General features: G+C 48.6%; 1 protein-coding gene across 5 annotated transcripts in view; it reads right to left on the bottom strand.

Moving 5' to 3' along the window:
• LOC118790835 (misshapen-like kinase 1) overlaps positions 1-26,127 on the bottom strand; it is a 43,847-nt gene that overhangs the window by 15,312 nt on the left and 2,408 nt on the right. For 3 of the 5 annotated variants that reach the window (XR_005005529.1, XM_036547912.1, XM_036547913.1), the window contains exons 2-15: positions 12,574-12,639; positions 11,252-11,434; positions 10,723-10,833; positions 10,305-10,395; positions 9,850-9,980; positions 9,052-9,106; positions 6,831-6,909; positions 6,121-6,296; positions 5,753-5,822; positions 5,225-5,435; positions 3,939-4,046; positions 3,340-3,426; positions 1,099-1,284; positions 490-660 (exon numbers count right to left, since the gene is read on the bottom strand). Coding sequence is in view for 4 of the 5 variants with exons in the window: in XM_036547912.1 (XP_036403805.1) it covers positions 490-660; positions 1,099-1,284; positions 3,340-3,426; positions 3,939-4,046; positions 5,225-5,435; positions 5,753-5,822; positions 6,121-6,296; positions 6,831-6,909; positions 9,052-9,106; positions 9,850-9,980; positions 10,305-10,395; positions 10,723-10,833; positions 11,252-11,434; positions 12,574-12,639 (1,725 nt within the window). In the remaining variant the exon portion in view is untranslated. The remainder of the gene's footprint in view (positions 1-489; positions 661-1,098; positions 1,285-3,339; positions 3,427-3,938; positions 4,047-5,224; positions 5,436-5,752; positions 5,823-6,120; positions 6,297-6,830; positions 6,910-9,051; positions 9,107-9,849; positions 9,981-10,304; positions 10,396-10,722; positions 10,834-11,251; positions 11,435-12,573; positions 12,640-26,127) is intronic. The other 2 variants (XM_036547915.1, XM_036547916.1) reach the window with 1 other exon arrangement.

Genomic DNA, 26,127 nt, shown 5'->3' with positions numbered 1-26,127 from the left:
GAGGGGTGAAGGGGTGTGAGCCATGTCAGAGAGGAGGGCAGGGTGGGGTGGGTGCATATGGGGGGGCGGGGGAGAAAAGAGAAATGATTCATTTTAAAGTGATCAGATTTCAAAGATCCAGCATATTCAGTAACAGAGAGCAGGTGAGCAGCAACAGCCAAGCCAACAGAGAACTGTGCAGGGCAGGGGAGGGGAGGGGAGTCCTGGAGGTACGCTGGTTAACACAAACACCAAACAGCACCATCCATTTATTCACTAACTGGTGGGATTTCTCACTATGTATCACTATACATCTACTTCTTAGATGCCTGACTCCTAATCAGCAGTCAACAGACAATGTTGTTTAAAGGAGGGTACGAACCCTTTCTGAAAACTAGTATTTTGCCTGTGATTCCCCCCAACTTTGGTCCCACATTGCTGTGTCCAGTCACACATACACACACACACCCAGACCCCTCCCCCATGTGTCCTCTATGAGGCCCCGCCCACCTTGCTTTGGCCGCCCTGTGGCTCGACGGGCCGCTGCATGGGCGGGGTCTGGGCAGCCTGCCCGGCGGCCGATTGGCTGACGGAGTCGGAGCGGGACTGGAGGGCGGTGTCGGACACGGTGGTGCAGATCTTGGGGGAGCCCTGCCTGTTCAGCTTACTGCGCTCCTCCACCTATCAGAGAGGGTGGAGAGAAGGAGAAGAAAGGGAAAGGAAAAAGAGAGGAAAGAAAGCTAAGGAGCGTAAATGCTGCTGGATACCTATAACGTTTGCAACTCGAATGTTTGTGAATATCCATCAGGCTGAGGCTAGGAGACTGCACCCTCTGAACAGAGGGGAAAAAGAGACCCCTGCATATAAGTACATGTCCTATTTAGTATTTAATATAAATATTCTCTATATTAAAAGGTAACTGAGAAATTAACAATCCTGTCGTCCGGTCATATGCCGGTCTGACCATCCTTGCCTCTCCTGCGCTGTACGTATACGGTGAGTTATCTGGAACAGGCAGGCCTATGAGGCCGCTCCAAACCGAAGATCCAGAAACCGATGAGGGTTATGACCATGGGAACCAGAGGGGTGCGGGTGCGGGTGCGGGTTCGGAGGCGGTACCTCGCGAGCCCAGGCCGGCTTGTTGTTGGGCTCCAGGTTCTTGCTGTAGTGGTAGAGCTGCGGCTTCTTGTCCTGCTGCTGCTGCTGTTGCTGCTGCAGGGACACCAGGTACGCGTGCTCCTGCTGCAGCTGCCTCTGCAGCCGCTCCGACTGCCGCTGCTCCTCCAGCTGCTTGCGCTTGTACTCCTGCGGGCCGGGGGGGGGGGGGGGGTTGGGGGGCAGGGGGCGAGAGCGCAGTCAGACAGCTGGACGCAGAACTGCGCAGACGCGCGGTCACTCACGCATACGCGCAAGGGCACACGGACGCAAACGCTAACACAGCGCAACACGACACGGCACACACACTAAACAATGCCGGGGCTTTCTTTCAAAGCGTTCTTTCAACGCTCGTGGGGACGGGTGCTGTTGCTTTCAGTTTTGATCACATGACTTTCCCAACAATATCCCATGTCCGTAGCAATCATTTTATCCATAATCTGTGATTAGCTTTTCTCATGTAAACAGAATCTGCTTGGGAGCTGAATCTGTAACTTCAGGTCTTCTGCCATTCAGCGGCAGTGGCAGCCCACTGTTGCAAAGCAATGTTTCTCCCATTTGAACTGAACCGGGTACAGCCTTCCTGAGTTATGCGCTCACACAGGACCCAGGCACCCCCCAACCCTTCGACTTTATTATGTTACGCTATAGCTGCTTAGCAGTCACTGTTATCAAGAGGGACTTAAAGTGTACAAAAGAACATTGTTCAAGGGCGCAACAGCGGTGACCTATCAGGGAATCCACCCTACGACCCTAGGGTTATAAGCTCTGTTCTTTATCAGTACACCTCACTACTGCCCTGCTCCTTCCCACTACACTGTACTGCTGCTCCTTACTGCTACACCACACTGCTGCTCCTTACCGCTACACCGCACTGCTGCTCCTTACCACTACACCACACTGCTGCTCCTTACCGCTACACTACACTGCTGCTCCTTACCACTACACCACACTGCTGCTCCTTACCACTACTCTGCACTGCTTCTCCTTAGTACTACTCCGCACTGCTGCTCCTAACCACTACACCACACTGCTGCTCCTTACCACTACTCTGCACTGCTGCTCCTTAGTACTACTCCGCACTGCTGCTCCTTACCACTACACCACACTGCTGCTCCTTACCACTACACCACACTGCTGCTCCTTACCACTACACCACACTGCTGCTCCTTACCACTACTCCACACTGCTGCTCCTTACCACTACTCTGCACTGCTGCTCCTTAGTACTACTCCGCACTGCTGCTCCTTACCACTACACCACACTGCTGCTCCTTACCACTACTCTGCACTGCTGCTCCTTACCACTACTCCACACTGCTGCTCCTTACTCCTACACCACACTGCTGCCTTGCTCCTTACTGCTACAGTACACTGCTGCTGGCTTATTAAGGCTGCCATGTGCTACATAATCAGTTCCCTTCAGCCTATAATGCAGAGGACACCTCCTCAAAGAAATTAATTAGGGGCACAGACAACCTGAAACACTTTGGAGTCTATCTGCAGTCCCAGGCGCCCGAGACTTGACAGGCTCGCTGAATGGTATTCCCATGATGCTCGGTATTCTCAGATCTCATCATGAGACCTGGTGAACACTCAGGGGAAATTGGTAGAACAAAAAAACTGTGAGGAATGCAAGCTCCTATTATTGTGCGTGATGGCTGGCTCTGGTCAAGAGCCGGCTATGGTCAAAATGTGAATGTGCAAGACATAAATAAACCTTGGTGCAGTGACGTAAGCGTTTCTTTCCCTGTTGCTTAGATTTTGAAATGCAATCCAGCATGCTACTCCCAGACTGATACAGATCCGTATACGAACAGAACAGATGAGGCTCACTCAACACAAATTTGTGTGACATACACACTACCACAGACAAAACCGTATTGGGCTGGGCTAGGGTTGGGTTATCCAAGCAGTTTAAAAAGGCAAAATGGGGACTAAGGGAAAAAGTGTTAACTGCTAGAGTTAGCTTTTACACATATATCAACCAATATAGTGCAAACAAACATGACCTCACTCCAAAAACAGATACACAGACAACAAACACGGCCTAAATGACTCCACTGGAAGAATTAAAAGCCACACAAAAAGCTGACCCTGTTGGGCCTGTCAAAACATCCTGAACAGGGGGCTATATTTCTCATGCAGCCCTGGAAGGGGTGGGGTCAGGGAGGGAGAGGAGTGGGAAAGTGTGGGGGCAGGTTACCATGAGCAGGGCCTGCTCCTGAAGCAGCTGCTGCTGGAGAATTTCTAACTGTCGCTGTTCCTCCTCTAACTTATGCCTTATGAACTCCTGAAGAGAGAAGGAGGGAGAGAGAAGCAGGAGGAAGGAAAAAAGACAAGAAGAAGACAGATGCAAACAGGCCTCACAGAAGACACCTCTTCAAAGACTGCTACCATGGTGAGATAAGGGCTTTTACTGTTTTCTGAAGTTTGGGGAGCCATGTTTATCAGAAACATGGGCATAGTAGAGAATTATACCTATGTTAACGAAATTCATCAAGTAACTCACATCCTGTACCCTATAAATATACAGATGTATATCTGTAATCTTTAGTATCCACCATACTGAACACGTGAGGACAGAGTACGTAATCTACTGTACTTCGGCCATGTTTTACCACACTCTCAATATGGTATGACAGACATCATGGTATACAGGTAACAGAGAAAGGTAAAGAGAGCAGGAAAAGTAGAAAAAAAAAGCCTTCCCCCAGATAACCCAGCTCAACATTGGCCAGCCGTGTCCCCCCTGCTTCCTTCCGATTGGACAGGTAGGTTTGGGCGGCGCACGCGGTTGGTTACCTGCTCCCTCTCGGCCATCCTCCTGTCCTCCTCCCTCCTCAGCTCCTCCAGCCTGCGGTGCGGACCCTTCTCCTGCTGCCTCACCATCTCGCGCTCCTTTCTCTGTTGCTGAAAGAGGGAGAGGGAGAGAGCAGGAGAGAGGAGGAAGGAGGCAGAGAGAGAAAGAGAGTGAGGGAGTTATAAAAAGAATGAGTGAAAGGGAAGGAGGGAGAGAGGAAGGGATAGAAAGAGAGGAAGAAACAGACAGGAGAGACAGAGAGCAGCTGAGGCAACGCGAGGGAGTCATGGTTTCAGGACTGTGCTGTGCTCAGTCTGCTCAGCCGTCATTGGAAAGGGCTGCTCTGTTGATTCACGCAGTCGCACGCGTCTCCTTCACCCAGCGAGCCGTTATCTGCCAGGCTCGAGGCGCCAGGGCTGGTGGAGCTGAGCGGTGAGTAAGCGGCCGCGCTTACAGTAACACCGGAGCAGTGTCGAGTGGTTTATATTTATCAGGCAGCCCTGTCATCACACCGAGAACAGCTGCACTGCAAAACAAACACGCTGACTGTGCGCGGCAGGGTGACGGAGAGACAGCAGTAACACCTCCGCCATGCCCCCAGCAAGGTGCACTGCAATGGAGCAAATCACAGTAATGTATGAATAATAAAATACAGTAAAAATGGCAGAACTGTGGACTGTGTGATGCACTAAAACCCAGTAAACTAATGCACAGCGCAAAGGAGTAAGGCCTGGTGAAAAAGTGGTGTGGGATGGGTATTAACCCCCAGCATAAGGAACTGCAGTGCAGAGTGACTGTGAAATCTTGTAATGGGTGTGCTCATGGGGAGGGCCATTGAACAGCCATGGCCATGGGGTGGTACAGTGAACAGGCGTGGCCATGGGGCAGTACAGTAAAAGGACATGGCTACGGGCATGGCACAGCAAAAGGGTGTGGTTTCGGGGGTGTTACAGTGAAGGCGCGTAGTCGCTGGGGCAGCACTGTAAAGGGGTGTGGCCATGGGGGCAGTACAGTGAAAGGGTGTGGCTGTGTGGGCAGTACAGTGAAAGGGTGTGGCTGTGTGGGCAGTAGAGTGAAAGGGCGTGGCTGTGTGGGCAGTACAGTGAAAGGGTGTGGCTGTAGGCATGGCACAGTAAAAGTGTGCGGTCATAGGAGTGCAACAGTAAAAGGGCGTGGCCATGGGGGGGGGGTTCAGTGAAAGGGCGTGGCTGTGTGGGTGGTACAGTGACAGTGCATGATCATGGGGCAGTGCAGTGAAAGGGCGTGGTCGTGGCGGGGTTGGCGGTACCTCCTCCAGGCGGCGCCGCTGCTCCTTCTGCTCCTCGATGCGCTTCTGCCGGTCGTGCAGCAGCTGCCTCTTGTGCTCCTCGGGGTCGCGCCGCTGGGCCGCCTGCTGGGCCTGCTGCCTCTTCAGCGCCTCCGAGCGCTCCTTATTCTCCTGCTGCAGCCGCAGGAAGTCCCGCCTCAGCGTCGACTCGCCCGGCACGTTCAGGATCGAGCTGACACACGCAGAGAGGGGGGAGGGGGTCACACCACACGCAGGCACGAGAGGAGCCCTAACACCATCACCAGCTGCTATGTTTCAGACGGAGAAAACACCTACCTGAAACTATGAGAACTGTTATCTACAATGTGGAGAGCTAATCAACAAGCATACAGAAACTAATGATGTGCTTATACATGTAGGGGGTGTGGTGACAGTTTAGGTTCAGGCAGGCGTCCTGGGTACAGTGAGAGCAGGCAGTGCTGTGGTTCAGTACCACAGCACAGGGTGAGATTCTGGCTGATCTCAGAACAGTACCCGGGGGTGCTTTACCTGGACTCTCTCTCGTCGTTGCGGTTTTCGTCCTCATCCTCGCTGCCGCTGTACTCGTACTCCGTCTCCTCTGCAAGCAGGAAGCACACACAGTTTACGGCATGCTGCGATAACCTGCATGCCCCACACACACACACACACACACACATACGCAAACACACACACACACACACACACACACAGCCTGCCAGATGTCCTTCTGCAGAGACACACTCAAACGAGCTGGGACCCTGTTCACCAAATAACACTTATGCACAAGCACAACCCCATCACACTCACGCACCCATCACCACCAAACCCTCCCTCCCTCTCTCTCTCAGTCACTCACTCACTCCTTCTCTCCCTCCCTCCCTCCCTCCACTCCTCACCCTTCTCCCCTCTCTTCTTGCGGGTGCGGTCGATGTGGTCCTTGAGCTGGATGCGGACCTGCCTCTCGGTGGGCTGGTCCCGGATGAAGGGGTGCTTGAGGAGCTGCTCTGTGGAGGGCCGGCTGGGGTACGTCTTTATCAGGCACCCCTCAATGAAGTCTATGAACTTCTTCGACCTGTCAGAGAGGCGGGGGTGGTGGAAGAGAGGGTCACAGGTGAGAGGAGGAGGAAGAGAGAAACTCAGGTCAGAGGAGGAGGAAGAGGGAGACTCAGGTGAGAGAAAGAGGAAGAGAGGGTCCCGGGTCAGAGAAGGAAGAAAACAGGGTAACAGGTCAAAAGAAGAGGAGTATAGGGTCACAGGAAAGAGGAAGAGATGGTGACAGATGAGAGGAGGAGGAAGAGAGGGTCACAGGTCAGAGAAAGAGGAGGACAAGGTCACGGGTCAGAGGAGGAGGAAGACAGGGTCACAGGTCAGATGAAGAGACAGAGTGGGAGGACAGGAGTGACAGGAAGGGGTGAGAAGCATGATGGAGGAACAGCACGTGAGAACCAAAGGAAACAGAGAAAGGTGGGACACTGCAGACTCTAAGCAACAGGGCAGGCTTACACTGTATACGGAGAGAGGGACAAAAAGAGTAGGATCCTGGCACAGCTGGGGGGGGGGAAAGAGCTGGATGGAAGATGAAAAAGACAGGAAATACCCCACTCACCATTTCTTAGACTTGAGTTTGGGAGGCGGGTTTCGAGGAATGAGGAAGAGAGCTCTCATTGGATGCATGTCACACAGCGCTGGCAGAGGGGGGGGGGCAAATTAGACAAAGAACCACAAATACATACACAATAACATAACCAACACCACATAAACCCTGCTTCACATCTAACGTAATCTCTCTGACACAGCACAGGTTACTGCATACATTACTCTACTCATCCCACACACTTATATTTAAGCTCCACATGTAAGCACAAATGAACATTTAATTTAGTTTCCTTAACCCATCTGAGCGCCTCTCTCCAATTCACGGCGAAGAACTTAATTAGCAGATTAATGAATCCCGCTCCCGGTTTATCAGGCTGCATCACCGAGAGATGCCAGAGAGATTACGCTGACTCTCATAACGCAAAAACAGAGTGATTGAGAGCTGCTGGCTATAAATATTCCGGGCTGCTCGTGCGTGAAATTGTAGTTGGGCACGCGGTCCCACGTCTGCGTCACTCAGAAGACGCCCGAGCCGTGAGAGAGCCCGATTTTCACGGTTAAATACCGTTTTATCGACAGATTCGCGTCGATCGTTTATCTTTACTTCGCACCGCCGGACGGGGGGGGGGGGAAAGTATTCGTCACAGAAAGTTGTCCGATTACTTCACTGAAACGGTAAGGGAAGCACGTTCTCGGCCAGGAGAACGGGAGCGCGAAATGAGACGACAACAGTTACATTACGCAGGTCAAAACAAAGGGGGGGGCTTGTAAGTCTCACAGTGAATAACGCAGCATTTCACTTCCTCGATCGCGGACGAGCTGTTCCTGTGATTAACAGGTTAATGAAGCCGGCGCTGCGCTGACGGCCGCTTGCTGTCAGTTTCCCGTGATGTCATGGACGCTTGGTGAGAGACTGCTGAAGGCATTCTATTAACGCACAGCGGAGGTCTGCTGTAGACGAGCCAGAGAGCACAGGGACAAAACTAAGTGGCTTTATACTGAGACACTGAAAACTCATCCTCTTCAGATGAAAAAGAATTAAACTCCTCTGACCCTTGGCTTTTATTACACACAAACTGGGTACTTTATGAATTTTGATTTAATTTGTACAAGAAAATTGTAACTGATAGGTATGCACACTTATTCAAAGACGTGCTTGTGCTTCAATCTGAAATACCTACTGTATGAAACTTGATAAAAATCTGTGGAAAAAAAATGAAGGTTAAATATAAAGTGGTATGTTTCATAAACTTGTTTCATAAAAATGCTGTTGTATAAAAATGACCTTGCCCTGAGCTGTTCGCAAACAGGGCAGATGTCAGCGACACTGGCTTATTGTGAACGGAAACTGTGACACATTTTCCTGAGAGCGCACCACCCAAACAAAAACACTGGCGACACAAAGGCAAAAGCTCCACTGAGGGCATAAAGAAGGTGTGTGATCTAATGCCGGAGCGGAAATGGCTCTTTTAAAAGGATGAACAGACTACGGTTAAACTGTCTCATTCTTCCCTTATTCCGTTCCAGCCAGCAACATACAGTGTGTCACGAAGCAAACTCGCAGTTCTTGGGCTAATGCTAACTGGCTAATAGATCCGTTAGCATGAAGAAAACCATAATGGGGACTTGTCAGCCACACAATACACAACACAAATTTGTTCTGAGTGACTGTTTGCCATTATCGTACAGCTTACGCCCTCCAACAAACCTTCCTACCTCTCCTCTCTCTTGTTGGTCTAAAACCTGGTCTTTAATGGCAGAATGTCTCTGGATGGTGGGAGGTGAAGCAATGGTATAAAACGTTATCTGCTGACAGTAGAATCCAAGACTTGCTCAGCTAGAGAAATGTCTGCAGTGCCCTCTGTTGCCTTTGAAGTCACATGTTTCCAAATGAACATTCCATTACATTTCTCTTAAAACAACACGTATGACTTATGATTACAAACTCAGACAGGTATTTTTTAAACGTTACGTCTCACCCTCATGATTCAGTGCTTGCATTGCGTTGCCAAAGGTCTGGTCAGAAAGCCAGACCACACTCTGTCAGCGTTTGTTCGGGAAAATCAATTTGCCTAGATACCATGCCCAGACTTGAACAGATCCTCTAACACAACCGATTGAACATTTCGGATGGGTCCGGACGTGTGCAGAGGGGAACCGGCCGGCAGGGACGCACGAGGCACGCAAACCCCAGCGGGACAGCTCAGCGGCGGGGGCGTGTCTGTACTCACGTGGTGCTCCTTCTGCCATCTCTATCGCCGTGATCCCCAGAGACCAGATGTCGCTCTGCAGGGGGAGAGCCGGGGAGACGAAGGTGAGAGAGACAAAGGGGAAGGTGGGACGCAGCGGTGAGGGGCATCAGGAGGAGAGGAGGAAGAGAGGGAACAGAGGCGTGGATGAAGGGACACAGAGACACAGACATGGATGAGAGAAAGAGAGAGAGGAGGGAAAAGAGGCACACAAGTGTCGGGGAACAACAGAAGCCTACATTCATACAAAAACAATGGAAGCGGTCAGGGAGAGTTGCTAGCGATACGGGCGAATTATTACAGGACAAGAAACAGAGAGGCAGAGCACACAGTCAGAGTCACTACTCCTAATTATAAACCCCAACCCTACACCCCAACTCTAAACCAAATATGAAACTAAACCATAACCTTAATCCTAGCCCTACGCCAGAACTTTAACAATATCCTAACCCTAATTCTAAATCCTAACCACAAACCCCACCCTGAAACCTAACCCCTAACCCTAAACCATGATTCTAACCATAAATCCTAACCCTGATACCTAACCATATACTGTTACCCTAAACCATAACTGTAACCCTGACCTTAAGCCTAAACCATAACAGTAACGCAAATCCTAACCATAAATTCTAACCCTAACCTCTAACCCCAACCCATAAACCTTAACCTGAATTCTAAACCCCAACCCTAACCCTAATCATAAACTCAAATCCAAACCCCAGCCCTAAACCATATCCCTAACCCTATCCTAGAGAGGGAGAGAGAATACAGGCGCATTACCCTGTAGTCGTAGGTGGAGTCAGGGTTCTCATCGCAGGCTATGACCTCTGGAGCCATCCAATAGGGTGTGCCGATGAACGTGTTCCTCCTCCCCACCGTCCTGTCCAGCTGGGCGCTCACCCCAAAGTCCACTACGGAGAGGAAGAGTGGGGGGCTTTGTGACCTCACCGCCACAAAAGCAATTCACACAAGCGGGAAGCAGCAACCAGCACCCACACATTAAAAGGACGCTGTTGTCAAAGTGAGGACATCACACTCGTATCCCGGGTCTGATCCACTGACAGGACACTGTGAAATTCAGATTTAACACCATAACCGCTGTAACCGAGCTGATGCACGCACACACACACACACACGCACACGCACACACACACGCACACGCACACACACACGCACGCACGCACGCAAACGCACACTCTGGTGTGGGTCGCGGCTGGAGGGGGGTCGGCACTCACCCAGTTTGACCTCAGCATTTTCTGTCAGCAGAACGTTCTGACCTTTGATGTCTCTGTGGATGACCTTGTGGGTGTGCAGGTGAGACAGGCCCTGTGCGCACAGACAGAGACAGAAAGAAACCAGAACTGTTACAGCAGACAGGCTCTCATCCAGAGCAACTTACACAGGTATCACCTTTATGCACTTATAGAGCTGTATATTTTATCGAGGCACGTGTGGGTTAACTACCTTGCCCAAGGGTACAACAGCAGTGCCTCACTGAGGAATCGAACCAGCAACCTTTCGATTACAAGCCCTGCTCCTCACCACTATGCCACACTGCTGCCCACATTGTAGAGTTTGGTCGGGCCCCGGGTAATTAATCAGGAGTGATGAAAGGCACAGCCTGTGTGGGCACCCTGTGGAGGCTACTCTCACCCTCAGGATCTCCCTGCAGATGTAGGCGATCCAGTCCTCCTTCAGAGAGCTCCCCTTGGTGTTCTTCACCAGGTCTGTGACGGAGCCCGCCCCACAGAACTCCATCACCAGCTGCGAGACGGGGACGGGAGAGGGCAGGGAGGGAGAGGAGGGGAAGGAGGGAGAGCAGGTGCCAGAGAGAGAGCAGCAGTCAGAGAGGGAGTCAGAGAGAGCAACAAAGAGAAGGGGAGAAACACAGGTTGGGAAGAGGGGGATTGGGAATGGAGGACAGGTCGCAAGAGAGAAAGCAGGCGTAAAAGCAGAAAGCAGAGAGAGGGAGTGGAGAGTGAGGGCACGGGAGATATGGCCAAAGAAAGGGAAAGAGGACAAGGCAGACAGCAAGACATGGGGAGGAAGAGGAGGAGGAGGAACAAGAAGAGAGTGTTTATTTTGGCATTCAGTGACACACGGCTGGGGAGACGAGCACAGTGACACACACACAGACAGATGGACGGACAGACAGATGGACAGACGGACGGGCAGCGCGCACCCAGAGCTGGTCGTCGTGCCCCGGCGGGCTCTTCTTGACGAAGGCGCCGTAGTAGGTGGCAATGTTGCGGTGGTGGCTGTACTTCTTCAGCATGTTGATCTCGGCCTTGATCTCCTCCTCCTCCTCCTCCGTCACGTCCATCACCTTGATGGCCGCCAGCTGGCCCGTCTTCACATGGCGGCCCTGAGAGGACGCGGGGACGAGAACAGGCGGGTCAGCGAGTCGGCGGGGTCACAAAACCGCGCTCATTTCACGCTTACCAAACGAGCACCGGATTATCAAAGATACCATTATAAAGGAGGGAGGGAGAGAGAAAGATAGCGAGAGGGGGGATAGTCTGGAATAAAAGTTAAATAAAAGCCTAAACACAGGAGTTCATGCCACACTAACAAATTGTTACTTAGGGATGGGAATAATGCTTTTTTTGTGACACACATCTACAGCAATTATTAGGAAAATGATGACAATTTTCTGAACTCATTCAAATTAGTTTCTACATTAGTGGACCTGAAATTTGATAAAGGAAAATGCTTGCAGTCTTAGTTTTATGCATTCAGGAGGCATGGCAAACTTTGTATAGCATCACTTATGGCGTAAGACTTACAATTCGGTACACCCATTTCTGTCCCTGTTATTGCAGGTTAAAGTGGCAGATTTTGTTCTGGGACACCTCCCCGGATAGTCTGTTCCAGTGCTGACGCAACCTGGCCACCAGGGGGAGGAGGTGAGCTCTTTCCGTTTGTCCTGCCATTACTATTCTTCAAGCTTACACTGTTCTAAAAGTGCACACTTTTACACATTATCCACTTAAACAGATGGATATTTACAGTTCGGCGGTTTGGGTTAGGCACTTTGGCACAGGGTACAACAGCAGTGTCCCACCGGTGAATCCAACACTTTCGTTTACCAGCTCTGCTGCTTACCACTACACTGCACCTTTTACTTATTCAGCCTTTTTTCCCCTTTTGTCTCACTCCCTGTCCCTTGTTTCCTGTACCGTCTCTCCTCCTCTCTCCCTCCCTCTCTCTCTCTCCGCCTCTCTCCCTCCCTCTCTCTCTCTCAGTTCATTACCGCTGTGCCTTCTCTCTCGCTCTTCCTGGGGCACTGCTGACAGGTAGACAGGAACTAATCTGACATAATCACAGACTTACTGCAGTACTGTGGAGGAGAGAGGGAGGGAGAGAGAGAGGGAGAGAGAGAGGGAGAGAGGGAGGGGACAGCAGCAGAGTAACAGGGACAGGTAGCCGGAACGGCAGGCGGGGGACACGGCGGCGGAGGGACACGGCAGGCGCCCCTCTCCCGTCACCGTCTCGGTGCCTCACCTTGTACACCTGCCCATAGGTCCCGTTGCCCACAACCTCCACCAGCTCAAAGATCCCAGCTGGGTCCTGAAAGGCAAAGGGACAGGTAATCAGGGCGGAGCTTCAGAAAGCCGCCGGGATGCCGCGAGAGGGCCCACCAGTAAGACAAACCCATCCTTCATTATGCATACCGCCATTACCGGCACTGGTAAAATGCAGAGACAAAACCTTGGTAAAAACGCAACATACTGTAGGTCATCAAGACTACGCTTTCAGCTAGGGTGCACACTAAAAGCAACACACAGTACGGTTTAGGGGACAGCAGATAAGACACTCTTCTGGCAAAGACATTTGCCCAAGCCTGCCTGCCGATTGCCAGTTGATACTGTTATTTGGAACTTGTGAATGCCAGCACTGGGAAAATGTACATTCCCTGTTAGATGCCATAAACATGGTCACCAACGTGATGGTGGTAAACAATGAATACAAGAAACAGGAAACGTAGCATGTAGCCTAAAACATGCCATCACCCTTCAAGGGAAAATGGTGTTTCTACGTCTCCGTTTACATGGATCAGGAGGCACAGAATGACTGAGCAGAGACCAAAATGGGCTGAATGGTAGTGTAGGTATAGGTATAGTGGTAGGTAGACGCTACGCTAAGATAGTTTCGCTTAGCGGACGCTCTCATCCGCAGTGACTTACGCAGCTTACAATTTTTTCATTGATCGTTTACACAGCTGAGCATTTACTAAGCAATTCAGGTTAAGTGCCTTGCCCACAGGTACAACAGCAGCGCCCCGCCTGGGGACTGAACCCCGCGAGGGCCGCTCCTTATCGCTGCGCCGCAGCGCGGGACGTTAGCGCGCACCGCACAGTGGATCCGTATCACAGGATCCCACTGGCTCGCTCTGGGACTTCCTCTCGCCAGCTCAGAGATTGAGCTTGCTCCTCAGTGAGGCGTCTGCTGGGCTGAGTTACGTCCGCGCCGTGGTGCGGGTCCATCACCCTCGACTAAACAAGGGCCTGGCAAGCCCACCACCCGAAATTTACATCTACATTTAGTCATCCAACAGACGCTTTTATTCAGAGCAACGTGCAAAAGTACAAACAAAAGGCCGAGAGCAGAGACAGTACTAAATCATAAGCTTCACAATCTGACAGTAGGAGTCATTACATAACACATATTCTGTCAAGTGCAGCAGATGCAAGAGGAAGATTGAGGATACAGTAACTGCACTGAGGATACAGGTGAGACTTTGGGGTTAGCTGAACCCAGATGCGGCCTGAACACTTGAGTTTTCAGTTTATTGCAGAGGATGGTCAGTGACTCAGCCAAAATCCCAATCAATCAGCTGAACATGGAAACACAGGACACTCCTGAGCGCTAAACCTGTATCATAAAGCTCACTGCTTTATCCAGGAGCCAATGGGTGCGCCAGGGCACTGTTCGGGCAGCGCATTCACTGCAAAAAATCCAAATCTCACCAAGCATATTTGTCTCTTTTCAAGTCAAAATATCTCTTTACACTTAATATAAGACACAGTCACCAAACAAGCAAAATTTCCTTGAGCTACAAGGGCTTGTTTTTAGACGGTGCATCTTGAATATCTTGTTTGGTGAAACTGTCTTGAAAACATCTTACTTTGAGTGGTATATCAAATTAAGCAAGCCTTTTTGACAACTCAGAAGGTTTTTAAACTGCATGACACAAAAACACTTCCTAATACCAGTTAAAAATGGATCAAAATTAGTTTTTTTCCACCTAATTTTAAGATCCCTTTCAAGAAATCTTAACAAGTGTATTTCCACTAGTTCCACTGGCAGATTTTTTCACTTATTACTAGCAAAAAAACACCTTGTATTAATTATTTTATTTCTTATTTTTGAAGGGCTATTTTTTGCAGTGTTCTCAGAGAGAGCACCCGCTGCAAGGCGAGGGGACGTGCCATGCTCCAGGCAGACATGGATAATAAGGCAGAACCATAAACTCCACAATATCCCGTGCCGACCGACGCCGCATCGGCACAGCCCAATTTCCATGAATGCTGTAACGACCACCTCACAGAAGGCAGCGTGGACGAGTCACCGGACCCTTTTCCCCTTGGTCGTTTTAAAGAGTTCAGGGGGCTCAGTGTGCTGGTGTGCCTTCAGAAGGTTAATCAGATTAACGTCTCCCAAAAGGCTTTACAGGCACATCCATGCATCACGTGCGATCATTCAGCTGGGAGGGCAGTGTGTGGACGTCGGGACACGCAGTAAGCCTCACGCTTCCACACAGCCACGGTGCACTTCAATCTGTTGACCTAGAGGGTCCCCCACACTCAGCGCCCATCACTGTCACACTGTAGTTTAGTTTGCACCATAACCAGGTTGAAGCCAGACCAAAAAATCTGAGGAAATACCATTGGAAGACAGCCCTCAGGGTACTGTAACCCCTATCCGGACAGACTGTTGTCTGAACCTACCATTGTATTATATCAGCATGTCCCTGGACGATTTCATGGTAATATTTTAAATAACAGGATTTTGTCTTAATTATTTACAAGTTAGGGCACATTTTGTGTTCATTAAAATACCAAAACAAAAGCATGCTGCTCTTAAAAATGGCTGCCATTTATGAGGGACCGTTTTGCAAAAAAATCAGACATGGGCTTGGGTAGAGTGTGCCTGACGTGACCCCGTGTGAACAGCACCTCTCCGGCTGTACCTTCATAATGCAGTAGTTCATTAACACGGTGAGTATACAGCTCCCACTCCGACATTCTCTCAATTACAGACAATTAGAAACTCCTCTCGCCATTACAGAAGCTCTGTGATATACAGCAGTCTCCTAAGCGTGGGTTAAACTGTCTGCGTTGTGAAGAGGCAGAACTGCACAGGGGAATAGAGTGAACACATGAATCGGAACATGTGAAAGCTCTCGTGAACGCCGCAGTGCAAACACACCGGCGTGCGAGAGCGTGCGCATGTGTGCTCGTCAGCCCAGAGCAGTAGCGCCGCTCAGCCCAGGACTTAAGCCAATCCGGGTTTTTTTTTTCAATCAAATCCTTACATTTGACATAATGAAGTGAAATGTCTCATTTAAATACCGGATAATGCCCTTTCCCTGCCAGTCGCACGTGGAATGAGACTCTGACGTCACTCGAGGGGCACTCATGCCAAAAATAAAAAAGAGCTCACCCCCCCCCCCCTGCACTCCTGCTCCTGGTTTCCGCCAAAAAAACAGACATCTACTCCCACACTCACACTGTGATGCAATATGGGTCTCCTCTCCCTCCCTCTCTCCCTCTCTGTGGGTGGTGATGGTAGGTGTTTGGCTTGGAGATGTTCTGCGTAATCGTTTTTTCTGTCATCTCGTTCCAGTACTGCCTTTGCCCCTGACATTTCCTTTCTCTCCGGTTTCTCTCGCCTGGACGGGAGGCTCGCGTGTGCGGGAGAGGGAGGACCAGAGGGGTGCGGGGGCTGGTTTGGGGGTGGAAGGTGGTGGGTGTGACGCGGGGGCGACACAGAAGTGGGGGGCAGCGGGGATTGCAGAAGTAGAAGTGCATGAGGGCGAGAGAGAGAAGGAAAGGGAGAGAGAGAGACTAACACAGCGGAGGCAAGCAGAAGAGAGGGATCTGAGAAGTGGAGTGAAAGATGAATGCTGACCAACGCGGGCACTGAATGGAGAGAAGAGACAGAGCGAGACGCGAGGCAGAAAGACTGGTGCGGTTATGCTAGGCCACATCCACCCGCGTTCAGAGATCAGGAATGGGGACAATGGATGAGCCCCAAGGGGGAAAGAGGAGTCTAGAACTGGGGGTCTGAACACAAGCCAAGACACCATACCCAGAAGTCCTTAAAGCTCCTGGGGACATTCTGGCAAAGGTACACTTACAAACAGGTTTGTCCGCCTGCTCCCAAAACCTTGCCAGATGTTAGCACGACTACAGTACGGCTGGGCGCGCAACTCCTAAACCAGAGGTCACCTCTAATGATTTCAGTTGCGATAGCCGACACTGTTCCACAACACACATAAATCACACACCTCACATGATTGTTGGGTGGGCCCTGACCTGACAGGGCACAAATTAGCAAGTGGTGTGACAGAAATCAGACTATGTTGCTCAACCAAGCAGAAGTAAAAAAAAAAAAAAAAAAAACTGCTGTGGTGATGTTTTTTAACCCTTTGAAACTGATGGCCTGTTGGCGAGGAAGGCCCACAGTGCGTTGTCTCCGACTGAAGAGTGGCAATCCAACCTACGCAGGAGCGCTGGTGATCTGGCAAACAGCAGCCGGCCGCTCTGAGGAGAGGCGGGACTGCGTCTGAAAGAAAGCACTCTCAGATCCCTCAGAGAACAAAGGTTTGGAACAGTGGAAGAGATGTGTTGATTTTTAATTAGCTGCTCTGGAGAAGTTCGCCCGAATCGAGAGCGTGTGCCACTTTCTCCTCTTCTGGAACCCTCGCCGGTACCTCAGACACCATGTTCCCCCACACCGCAGTCTGCGCTGGGCAGAGTCCCGGGCCTGTCAGTTCGACGGGGGGGGGGTTGGTGTCTGGGGTGCTTTCAATGTGCTGTTTGGTGGTGGGGACTCGAACCAAGTGTTTGAAAACACGATGAAGAGGGGGAGAGTGAGAGACAGACAGAGCCTACATGAGAAACCACACCTGGCACTGTGCTGTGTGCCATCGCTGTTCACCATTTTCACTTTGTTTGGGCAGTTTTCCAAACATGAGCCTTCTTTGCCCTACCTACATGCATGTCATTGCTCACACACAGACACACACACTCACACACACATACACTCAAATACAGACACAGACATACACAGAACAAACACAGACAGACACACACACAAGCATACAAATACAGACACACACATACAGACATATGTACATTCTCACACACAAAGACATACACAAAGCAAACACACACATACATACATCCTCACTCACACACACACACACACACACACACACACACACACACACACACACACACACGCACATACACACAAACACAAAACAAACCCACAAACACACACAAAACAAACACACAAGTATACATGGTCTCTCTCTCTCTCTCTCTCGCTCTCTCACACACACACACACAAACGCACATACCAAGCCCTCTAAAACAAAACCAAAGGGTGAATATTTCCCAGGGGAGATGTGCATGCGATTGTCACTTGCGCGTACACAAGCCCACAAGTCGGGACAGGTCCGCAGGTGGAAGAACGAGTGTTCGGTGCGAAGGCAGCGATTACACACACACAGACACACACGCACACACACACACACCGCGGTCGTGCCAGCCTCCCGTTACAGCGAGACGCCACGCCCTCAGGGCTCGCTCAGCCTGACGCTGTCCCAGACTTTCCCTCGACAAATAAGCCAAACAATCCTCACCTTTCCTCTGCAGCCTGTTAGCAAACACAGGCTGCGCAATTAATGAATCAGTGCGCTCCTGTTTGAGAGGCAAACTGAAGCGGGGATAAGATTTAATAATAGCAGCTATTAATCTGCCGTTTAGCAGACACTCTTATCCAGAGTGGCTTACAAAAAGATCACAGTGCATTTGTTATGCTTGCACGGGAGATGGTGCAGGACACAGCTGACTATGCTCCAACATGCCGTGGTAGCATGTACATAGTATTTACCAGATTCCATATGTAAGTGCAATACAACATACCCTATCATAAAACTATACCTTACCCTACAGTAAACCCTGAGAACACCCCACAATAACACTACAACTTAAGCTACTGTAAAACAACAACTTAAAACTACTGTAAAACTACTAAAGCCCTACTGTAAAACTAAACAAACACAGAACAAAGATTCTCTAATAAACCACATCTGAACTACAGTCACAACTAATAGGGTTATCCTAATACGCAGTAAAGCACTTGGGCAAGTTCCAGTTTAAGGGCAAGAGCCTTTTACTTTTTGTGATTCGGTGATTACTTCTCGTTCTTTTTTCGTGATTTGGTCATCCTGATACACATTAACATCTTTAGAACCTCTAAATGCTTCATATTCCCTGTCATTCCATGTGAACATCGCTGGCAGGAGGTACTGCTGCTGTGACCTCGTGTGTCTGCATTCATTATAAATGATGACAATGATTACTTTTGTCTGCATGTGTGTATCAACAACAGCAGGAGCCAGGATCTAGCCAATCCAGCCCCCTCTTTCTGCCATGCGATCTGGTTTGTGTCTGAGTATGCCAGTAGGCCCCGGCAGTAAGTGTGTGAGTGTGTGTGTGTGTGTGTGTGTGTGGCTGCCAGGTCATTAGTCACCCTCTGTGTGTGCACGTGTCTGTGGCAGGCAGTGGGTGTAAGACAGGACGGCTATTAAACAATGAACCCATGTGAATCATCTCTCCTCTCACCCCCCTTCTCCCTCCCAACACAACTTAAGGAAGTGAGAAGGAGATTTCAGAGCCTGCTTCACTGCACCATCTCACCAGCATACCCAGACACACAGTGAGGACAAGAGGGAGGTCAATAACCCCACTGACCAGTAGGTAGCAACATACATCCCTGCCTGATGACATGAAAGCACTGCCACACTCAATCACTAGCACACCCCCATACACACACACACACACACACACACACACACACACACACACACACATACACATATATACCCAAACACACACACGCAACCACCCACCCACGCACGCGCGCGCACACACACACATACATGTATATAACCAAACACACACACACACACACACACAGGCACACACACAGGCACACACACAGGCACACGCAAGCACGCGCACACACACACACACACACACACACACACACACACAGGGGGATGACCTGCATACAGCCCTTGGGGCCAGCAGGACACAGGCCATGCAAAGCTAACTTCCTGCCGGCCACACGCACGCTTTCACCCAGTGACAGGCAGCTCCACCCATGAGAGGAAAAAGCTATCATTTACCGGGACATTCTTTACTCCCCCTGCACCTCTCCCCCCTTTAAACGTACTTAGAGCACTGTCCCCCACATATCGTAAACATGCGTGTCAAGCGAAGCCAGCATAGCGGATCTTTTTAATGCACTATTACAGTGCTACGAAGCAGGGAGCTGCTATGAAACTGAGATAAAAAACCCAGCCTGCAGTCTAGAACCCCAGGTGAGCCACTGCTGTTGTAATCCTTAGTGAGGTGCTTAACCTGAATGGCTTCAGTAAATATCCAGCTGTATCAATGGATAATAAGACAACTTGCCCTGGATATGACCATCTGCTCTGACAATAAATAAATGAGATAGAAAGAGAAGATCTATATCTATCTCACACCAAGTGCTCGGTGGGAGAAGGGATAGAAAGCAAGGATCTGTATCTACCTCGCACCAACTGCTCACTGGGAGAAGGCCTATTAGCTAACAGAATGGATCTCCATTAGCTTTCTATAAGGTATTACACAACTCAGCTGTTCAAAGTTGTCCAGTCAACTCCATGTCAATGATGCACCTCAAAGACGAGTACATTCAAGTTATTCTCCATGTAAAGTCATGTATCAAGCAAGCACAAGGGACATTAACTAACTTACAAGTTAACTTTCTGAAGCTACCCTTATTTAGCTTGCTTACGTAAAAGCACGTGTAAGGGTGGTAATCGTATAAGAAACTAGCCAGCTACTTTCCAGGCAGGAGTTCTGTCCTGATAAGGAAGGCTGCCAATTTGCAGAAATCCCCACTGACTCAGGTATGCTGAGTGGCAAATGAGGTCATCGGGCAATCATGTCAGCTGACAGACAGAGAATAAGCCTAACTGGTATGTACAGAAGGTTCCACACCTGCAATACAATGGGATCCAGTCCAAATGATTAGCTGGCAAGCTAGTGAGACAATGTCTACGTGTGCTGGCAAAACTCTCAGGCCAATCAGTGCCACCCCATTCAGAGTCCTCACAGAGGAATGACAGTACAATTTGCTTGCAACTTTGAAGACTGTGGCCGCTTCTCAGAAACGTTAACCTACCGATTTCGTCACATTGGAGGGTTAAGCTGCAGAGGACAAACGATGACAGAAACTGAGCTTCAGCAGGCAGTGGGACACACTGCCCTGAAATCTGCTCCCTCCAGAGACTGTCGTACTTTCTAAGGAGCCCACTCTTGCCCGCTGGGTTCTGCTGTTCTTCCGCTGAGCGCCGGACGGGCTCAATGTGAACTTGAGAGGCTGGCGATGCGGTCACGTCCCCGGCGCTCCACGCCACAGCCTGACCCTCGCGCAGCGGCCTGCGGTAACGCAATCGATGCGCCGCGGTGAGTAGAGCCGACGCCGATCGATCCGCTCCGGCCGGGGGAGACGGCGGCAACAGCCCACTCGGGATTTGAACCCGCAACGCTGCTGTGCCCCGTGGCCGACCCTCGTGATGTCTGCTGAGCTTGTCGTGAATACGTGTCGGTTTCTTCCCCCAGGTGACTTGGCCGCCCCAAGGGGCTATTTAAACCAACCTTCATTCTTAATCAGTGCAGACTGAAACATTAAAAAGGTTTGTTGAAATTAAGCACAAAAGCAAGTACGGCTGGAATCTTGCTCTCGCCCACAGCAGTGCCACCTGTAGGTTGGCACCAGCAGGAGCCACTGCTGAATTTTCTTTTCTGAAGCTGTTTTTAGATCTGAAAGTTTGCAAGATTAGCTGTACCTGCCGAATTTTACAAAATTGCAGATCACCTGGTGAGGTGCGTCACCTGAACAGTAACACTGTGGAGAGGCAATGGATGAGCCAGCTGTCAGCAATGGCACAGCCTATAGCTAATACAGCCAATGCCTCAGCATTATGCGCCTTCTGGTGAGCAATGTAATCTATTTAATCCATTTTTTTCTGTGTCAATCTTAAGGAACGATGCTGAACATCCGCACCAACTCGGTTAACAAAAGCAGCACGCTAACCTAACAATCTAAGACCACAAACCTCAAGCAACCTGTTTGGTACAGAAAGATTGAATGCAAACTAGCAGTCAGTTTTAGCTGGTAGAGTTGAGTGTGTTTTTACACTCAGGTTTTTTTTGATACTGCCTTTATCACAGGAAACGCTTAAATATGCGCTGTAAGCTTCTCACTTCCTCTGGTTGTGTTATTGTATCATATAAATGGGTGTTCAGGGAATTTATGAGTCTTCTTTAGGGTCTAGAAACCTTGTAAATGTATGTTAACATAATACAAATAGTCAAATACATTTGTCATGGCTCTTCTTTGAATGCTCTCTCTGAAGATGAGTGTTCTTCACATGGACATGGACACAGCATGTTCTACATCTTCATTACAACAAACACTGGTCGCCTTTAGATTAAGCAATAGCCCATTTCTGACCACATTTCTGCCTCAACCAACAAGCTGACTCATCCAGGAAAAACCTACTACTTCAGTTATTTATAACTGCTAACAAACTGAGACTGATATAAAACAAAGGGGTTCCTAATATTGGCCCAGAAGGGACACAGACCACCAGGTTTTTCTGCTCTCTGTAAAACCCACAGCTGTGGAGGAAATCCTATGCACAGTTCTGTTCTCTAAGGTAGTAACTGTGTGATTAAGGTGGTTCACTACCTCTCTATAATGTGATCTTGCAGAAATCACTGACATGAATCAGACTACAATCAAATCAAAATTTATGTTCATGTAACCTGGCTGAATAGCTTGACAAATGTAAGTGATCTCATGACTAAAGTGATCATTTGACTGAAAGTGACTTAAAGAAAATGTTTTGTCAACATTTTGTTGATTAAATCAAGAAGTGGTAGCAAAATTAACACTGGTTTCAAAAATCCTTTTAACTTCTTAACGATACCATTTTCACTGCTTTTGGGACAACACAAAACAGGGAAAACCCACAAGTGCTGAAATACCCTACCACGCCTGTGAGGGCTAGCTTCACAACTCCTTTACCCCTGCCTCAGACACATCGCATCATGTGGAACATTGTTTCACCAGGCGTTTCAAGTGATGCTTACGTGACGAATGGGTGGGCAATTTAGCGCAATGCCACGGAGAACAGCTCATAAGGTTGCCAGTTGCTGGTTCGATTCCCCTGCTGGGAAAACTGCTGCTGTACCCTTGAGAAAGGTACCTAACCCCCAATTTCCTCAGTACATAACAAGCCATATAAACAGATAACATGAAAAAACTGTAAGCTATGCAAGTCGCTCTGGATAAGAGTGGCTGCTAACTGCCAATAATGCAATATGTAATGCAATGCAATGAACAGTTGCTTCGTCTCTTCGTTAGGGGCTCGGCTCCAGACGAAAAGGGGAGCGACCGATTAGCAATCCCGCGCGGACACTCCACAGGAAGTGGGGAGGAATCAAAGGGGTCGGGTGTGGGTGCGGGGGCCTCCCTGCTTCTGGGGCCGGCGTGCTTACAGCGTGACCTCGCGCTCTCAGCCGTGCCTCTGTTCCGCTGACCGACTTACACACGTACACAATGCCCTCAGCGTTCATTCATACCCTCGATTAAATATGAACAAAAAGACACAAACTGAAAAAAAAAAAAAACTGCACAGATTGGATCACTTTATCCGCTTAAAAAACGCTTGACTTTAATCTTATTAGCGCTGCACATAGCAGTCATATGGTTCACAAATAATGAATTTCTTTGCAGAAAAGGAGGGTCACCATTTATTCACACCCCTGTAGCTAGTATTTTGTAAATCCTCATCTGGTGTGGATTACACTGACATGATTATCCCTGTAGTCTTTTATGAGGTTCTGGCACTTTTTGACCATTCCATTTTTGACCATTCCTCCCAGTGAGATTGCTCTAAGTTCTTTGGATCTTTTTCATTTGTGCTTGCCTGAATTCGAATTCAAACCTCAAATATTTGATTAGATTGAGGTCAGGAGACTGAGATGACCAGTTGAGAAAAGTTATTTCATGCTTTTTTAACATTTTTTTTTTTGTATATTTGAACGTACGCTTTGAACTGCTGTCACGCTGGAATGTCCATTTTTGGCCAAGATTAAAATTCGTGGCAGTGGGAACCAAACTTTTTAAGAAAACTGCCTAATGCACATACTTTTTCTGTTATCTCATGTTTTTATTCCTATTTAATCAGGGCAACACTGAGGGCACTGTACATAAACAGGAGCCATGTTTTCAAAGGAAACACATGGGAGACCTGCATGTCACTCAGAAGTTCAAACGAACCCCACGCACCATGAGCCCCTGCTGGTCAGACATATATACTGCACAAAAAAAGTTAATAAACATGTAAACGGTACCATGAAAATGCATTTAGCAACCTGAACACGGCGTCTTGGTGGCATCTTTGGCCATCTTCCAGGTGCCCGATCAGAGAGAACTCACAGGCAGGCTACCAAGCAGGGAGATCACCAGGGAAAACCCTGGCCAGGTGCAATCATGGACAGCTGTGGTTGCAAGATCTGTCACAGTGATTCTTTACACTTTGCATTTGACTGAACCAAGGCACCTAGAATTGAGGAAGTTAACAGAAGACTACCGATCAAAAAGAAAAATGAGGAAACTAAACAGTGGAAAAAAAACAGAAATATGCATAACACCCCCGCCATGAATAAATGAACTATGGGAACCTAAAAGATAGGATCTATTTCTCAACCTCATTGATAGCCACTGCGTGAAGTACATGAACATTCCAAGAATGTTCACTTTGGCACAGCAGAGACAAGCTTGTGAAGACTGGAGCAGATCCACCTGTTATCCAACCGACCTTAATAAATCACATCGATTTCAAACACTCCCAGTTCCCGGTTTCAGGAGTTTTTTTTGCAATCGCGATCATACGTTTATTCCACAGCAGTGTTCACACTGTCACCTAAATCGAAACGAATCTCATTAATGTGTTTTGCACTGCGTCTGTATTAAAATCCCCGTTAAAATTACTAACACAAGTGACATGTAAGGGTGGCTCTGTGTGTACTCCCTACGGTACCAATCATGAATTCCCCTCTTTAAAACAGCAATCACTGAAACCACTCTGTCTTATCTCTAGAGTTATGACGACAAGTGACCAATACACGAATGACTAATTACGCCTGCTACTTCATTTTCAACTTCTGTTTTAGTTCAATGAGGGCCAATTTCAGGACCTGGGAGAGGAGGTCTGTCGGTAATAAGCAAAATATTACACAGACGTAGCACCAGCTGTGCTTTCAGCTCATTCCAATACTCATTCCATACTTAAATTCATTCTGTAGTGGTTTAGACACAACAGTGACAAATACTGACCTTTAAACATCCTAGACAGGAAATATGAAGGTCTGCGTTATGTGAATTCCCTACTGGATCTACAGCATGTTTTATCTCTAACAAAACTGCCTTCAGCTTACTTCACAAGGTTTCAGTTTCCTGTCACACCACAGTGTTGACACATTCTATCAATGTGGGAAGGCAAAAAGATACAGGGCCAATTCACACATACATGTATGAACAGAGGAAAAATCTGGTAGCATTGGACCCAAATAAGGTCTATTAGTATAAGTAATGTCAGGAAATTGTTAGTTGAAAGTTGGCATAACATTGTCGTCAATACTTTGAATGAGAGCCATTTTTGACATACAGAGGACATATTGTTTATGTCTGTGAGTATCCAACTGTGAGTAGCCCACTAAAAATGCTGCTTATGCCTTGCAAGGACAAAGAATTGCAATTAGCTGCAGATGGGGAAATGTAGACTTGGCTATTCAAACAGGTTAAATAGTAAGCAGTGTTACATTCATTTATACATAACTTCTCATCAAGGCATTAAGAAACCTCTAATTTATTAGGAGCCATTTGATGCACCTGTAATTGGCAGTACCCATAATGCTTTGCAACTGGCTGCATTGAATAGATGTAGCCTACAGGCTGAATACGATGAAATATGCTCTCCAGACCAACCAATGGTATTCCTGGAGGTACTGGAGAATGTCTAATCATGTAATGAGGTAGAAAAATTAAGCAGATGCAAAAGAGGACAAAAAGGAAAATACAAAAAGGATCATTTATTGTGTAGTGGTATGCAGTTGTCTCTGATTTCTGCATTCAGATGATGTTAGGCTCACTGTGATTCTTTCTGTGGGATGTCCCATAAAGCGTACTCTATACTGCTCTGTATTACACAGGTATGGGCTACGCCCCGTCAACCTGTAACTTGCCCAGTGACGCACCTGCTATCACAATATTTGCGGATTTGATAAGGTTAGGTCATCAAACTTTTATGTGGCAAAGAAAAATATTTCGTGTAATATTTGGTGGCATTCACTGAATAAGACGGTGTCAGATAATTTTTCAATGCGCCTGTGACATGTCCACCGCCATGCTTACTATGACTATGCAAATGACTATTTGATCCAAAACAAATTTCACTCAAGCAACAAATACTTTTGCGGACAACTTTAAAACTTCCTGAAATTATCATTATGGTTATCATCGTTATTATGATTATTACCAAATCAGAAACAAAAAAATATCCAGGTGTAACGTGCTAGGCGCGAGGAAACCCAGGTCCGACACCTGTCTTTCAAAATGGAGTACTATGGCCAGCTAGCTGTGCACTCTCAATTAGCTGGCTAGTCACCAACTCTGTAAAGTTGCTTCCTTCATATACAT

This window comes from Megalops cyprinoides, chromosome 16 (assembly GCF_013368585.1).
Source record: "Megalops cyprinoides isolate fMegCyp1 chromosome 16, fMegCyp1.pri, whole genome shotgun sequence".
Classification (NCBI taxonomy): Eukaryota; Metazoa; Chordata; class Actinopteri; order Elopiformes; family Megalopidae; genus Megalops; species Megalops cyprinoides.
The sequence above is the reverse complement of the archived record's forward strand: the minus strand, read 5'-3'. Positions and strand labels throughout refer to the sequence as shown.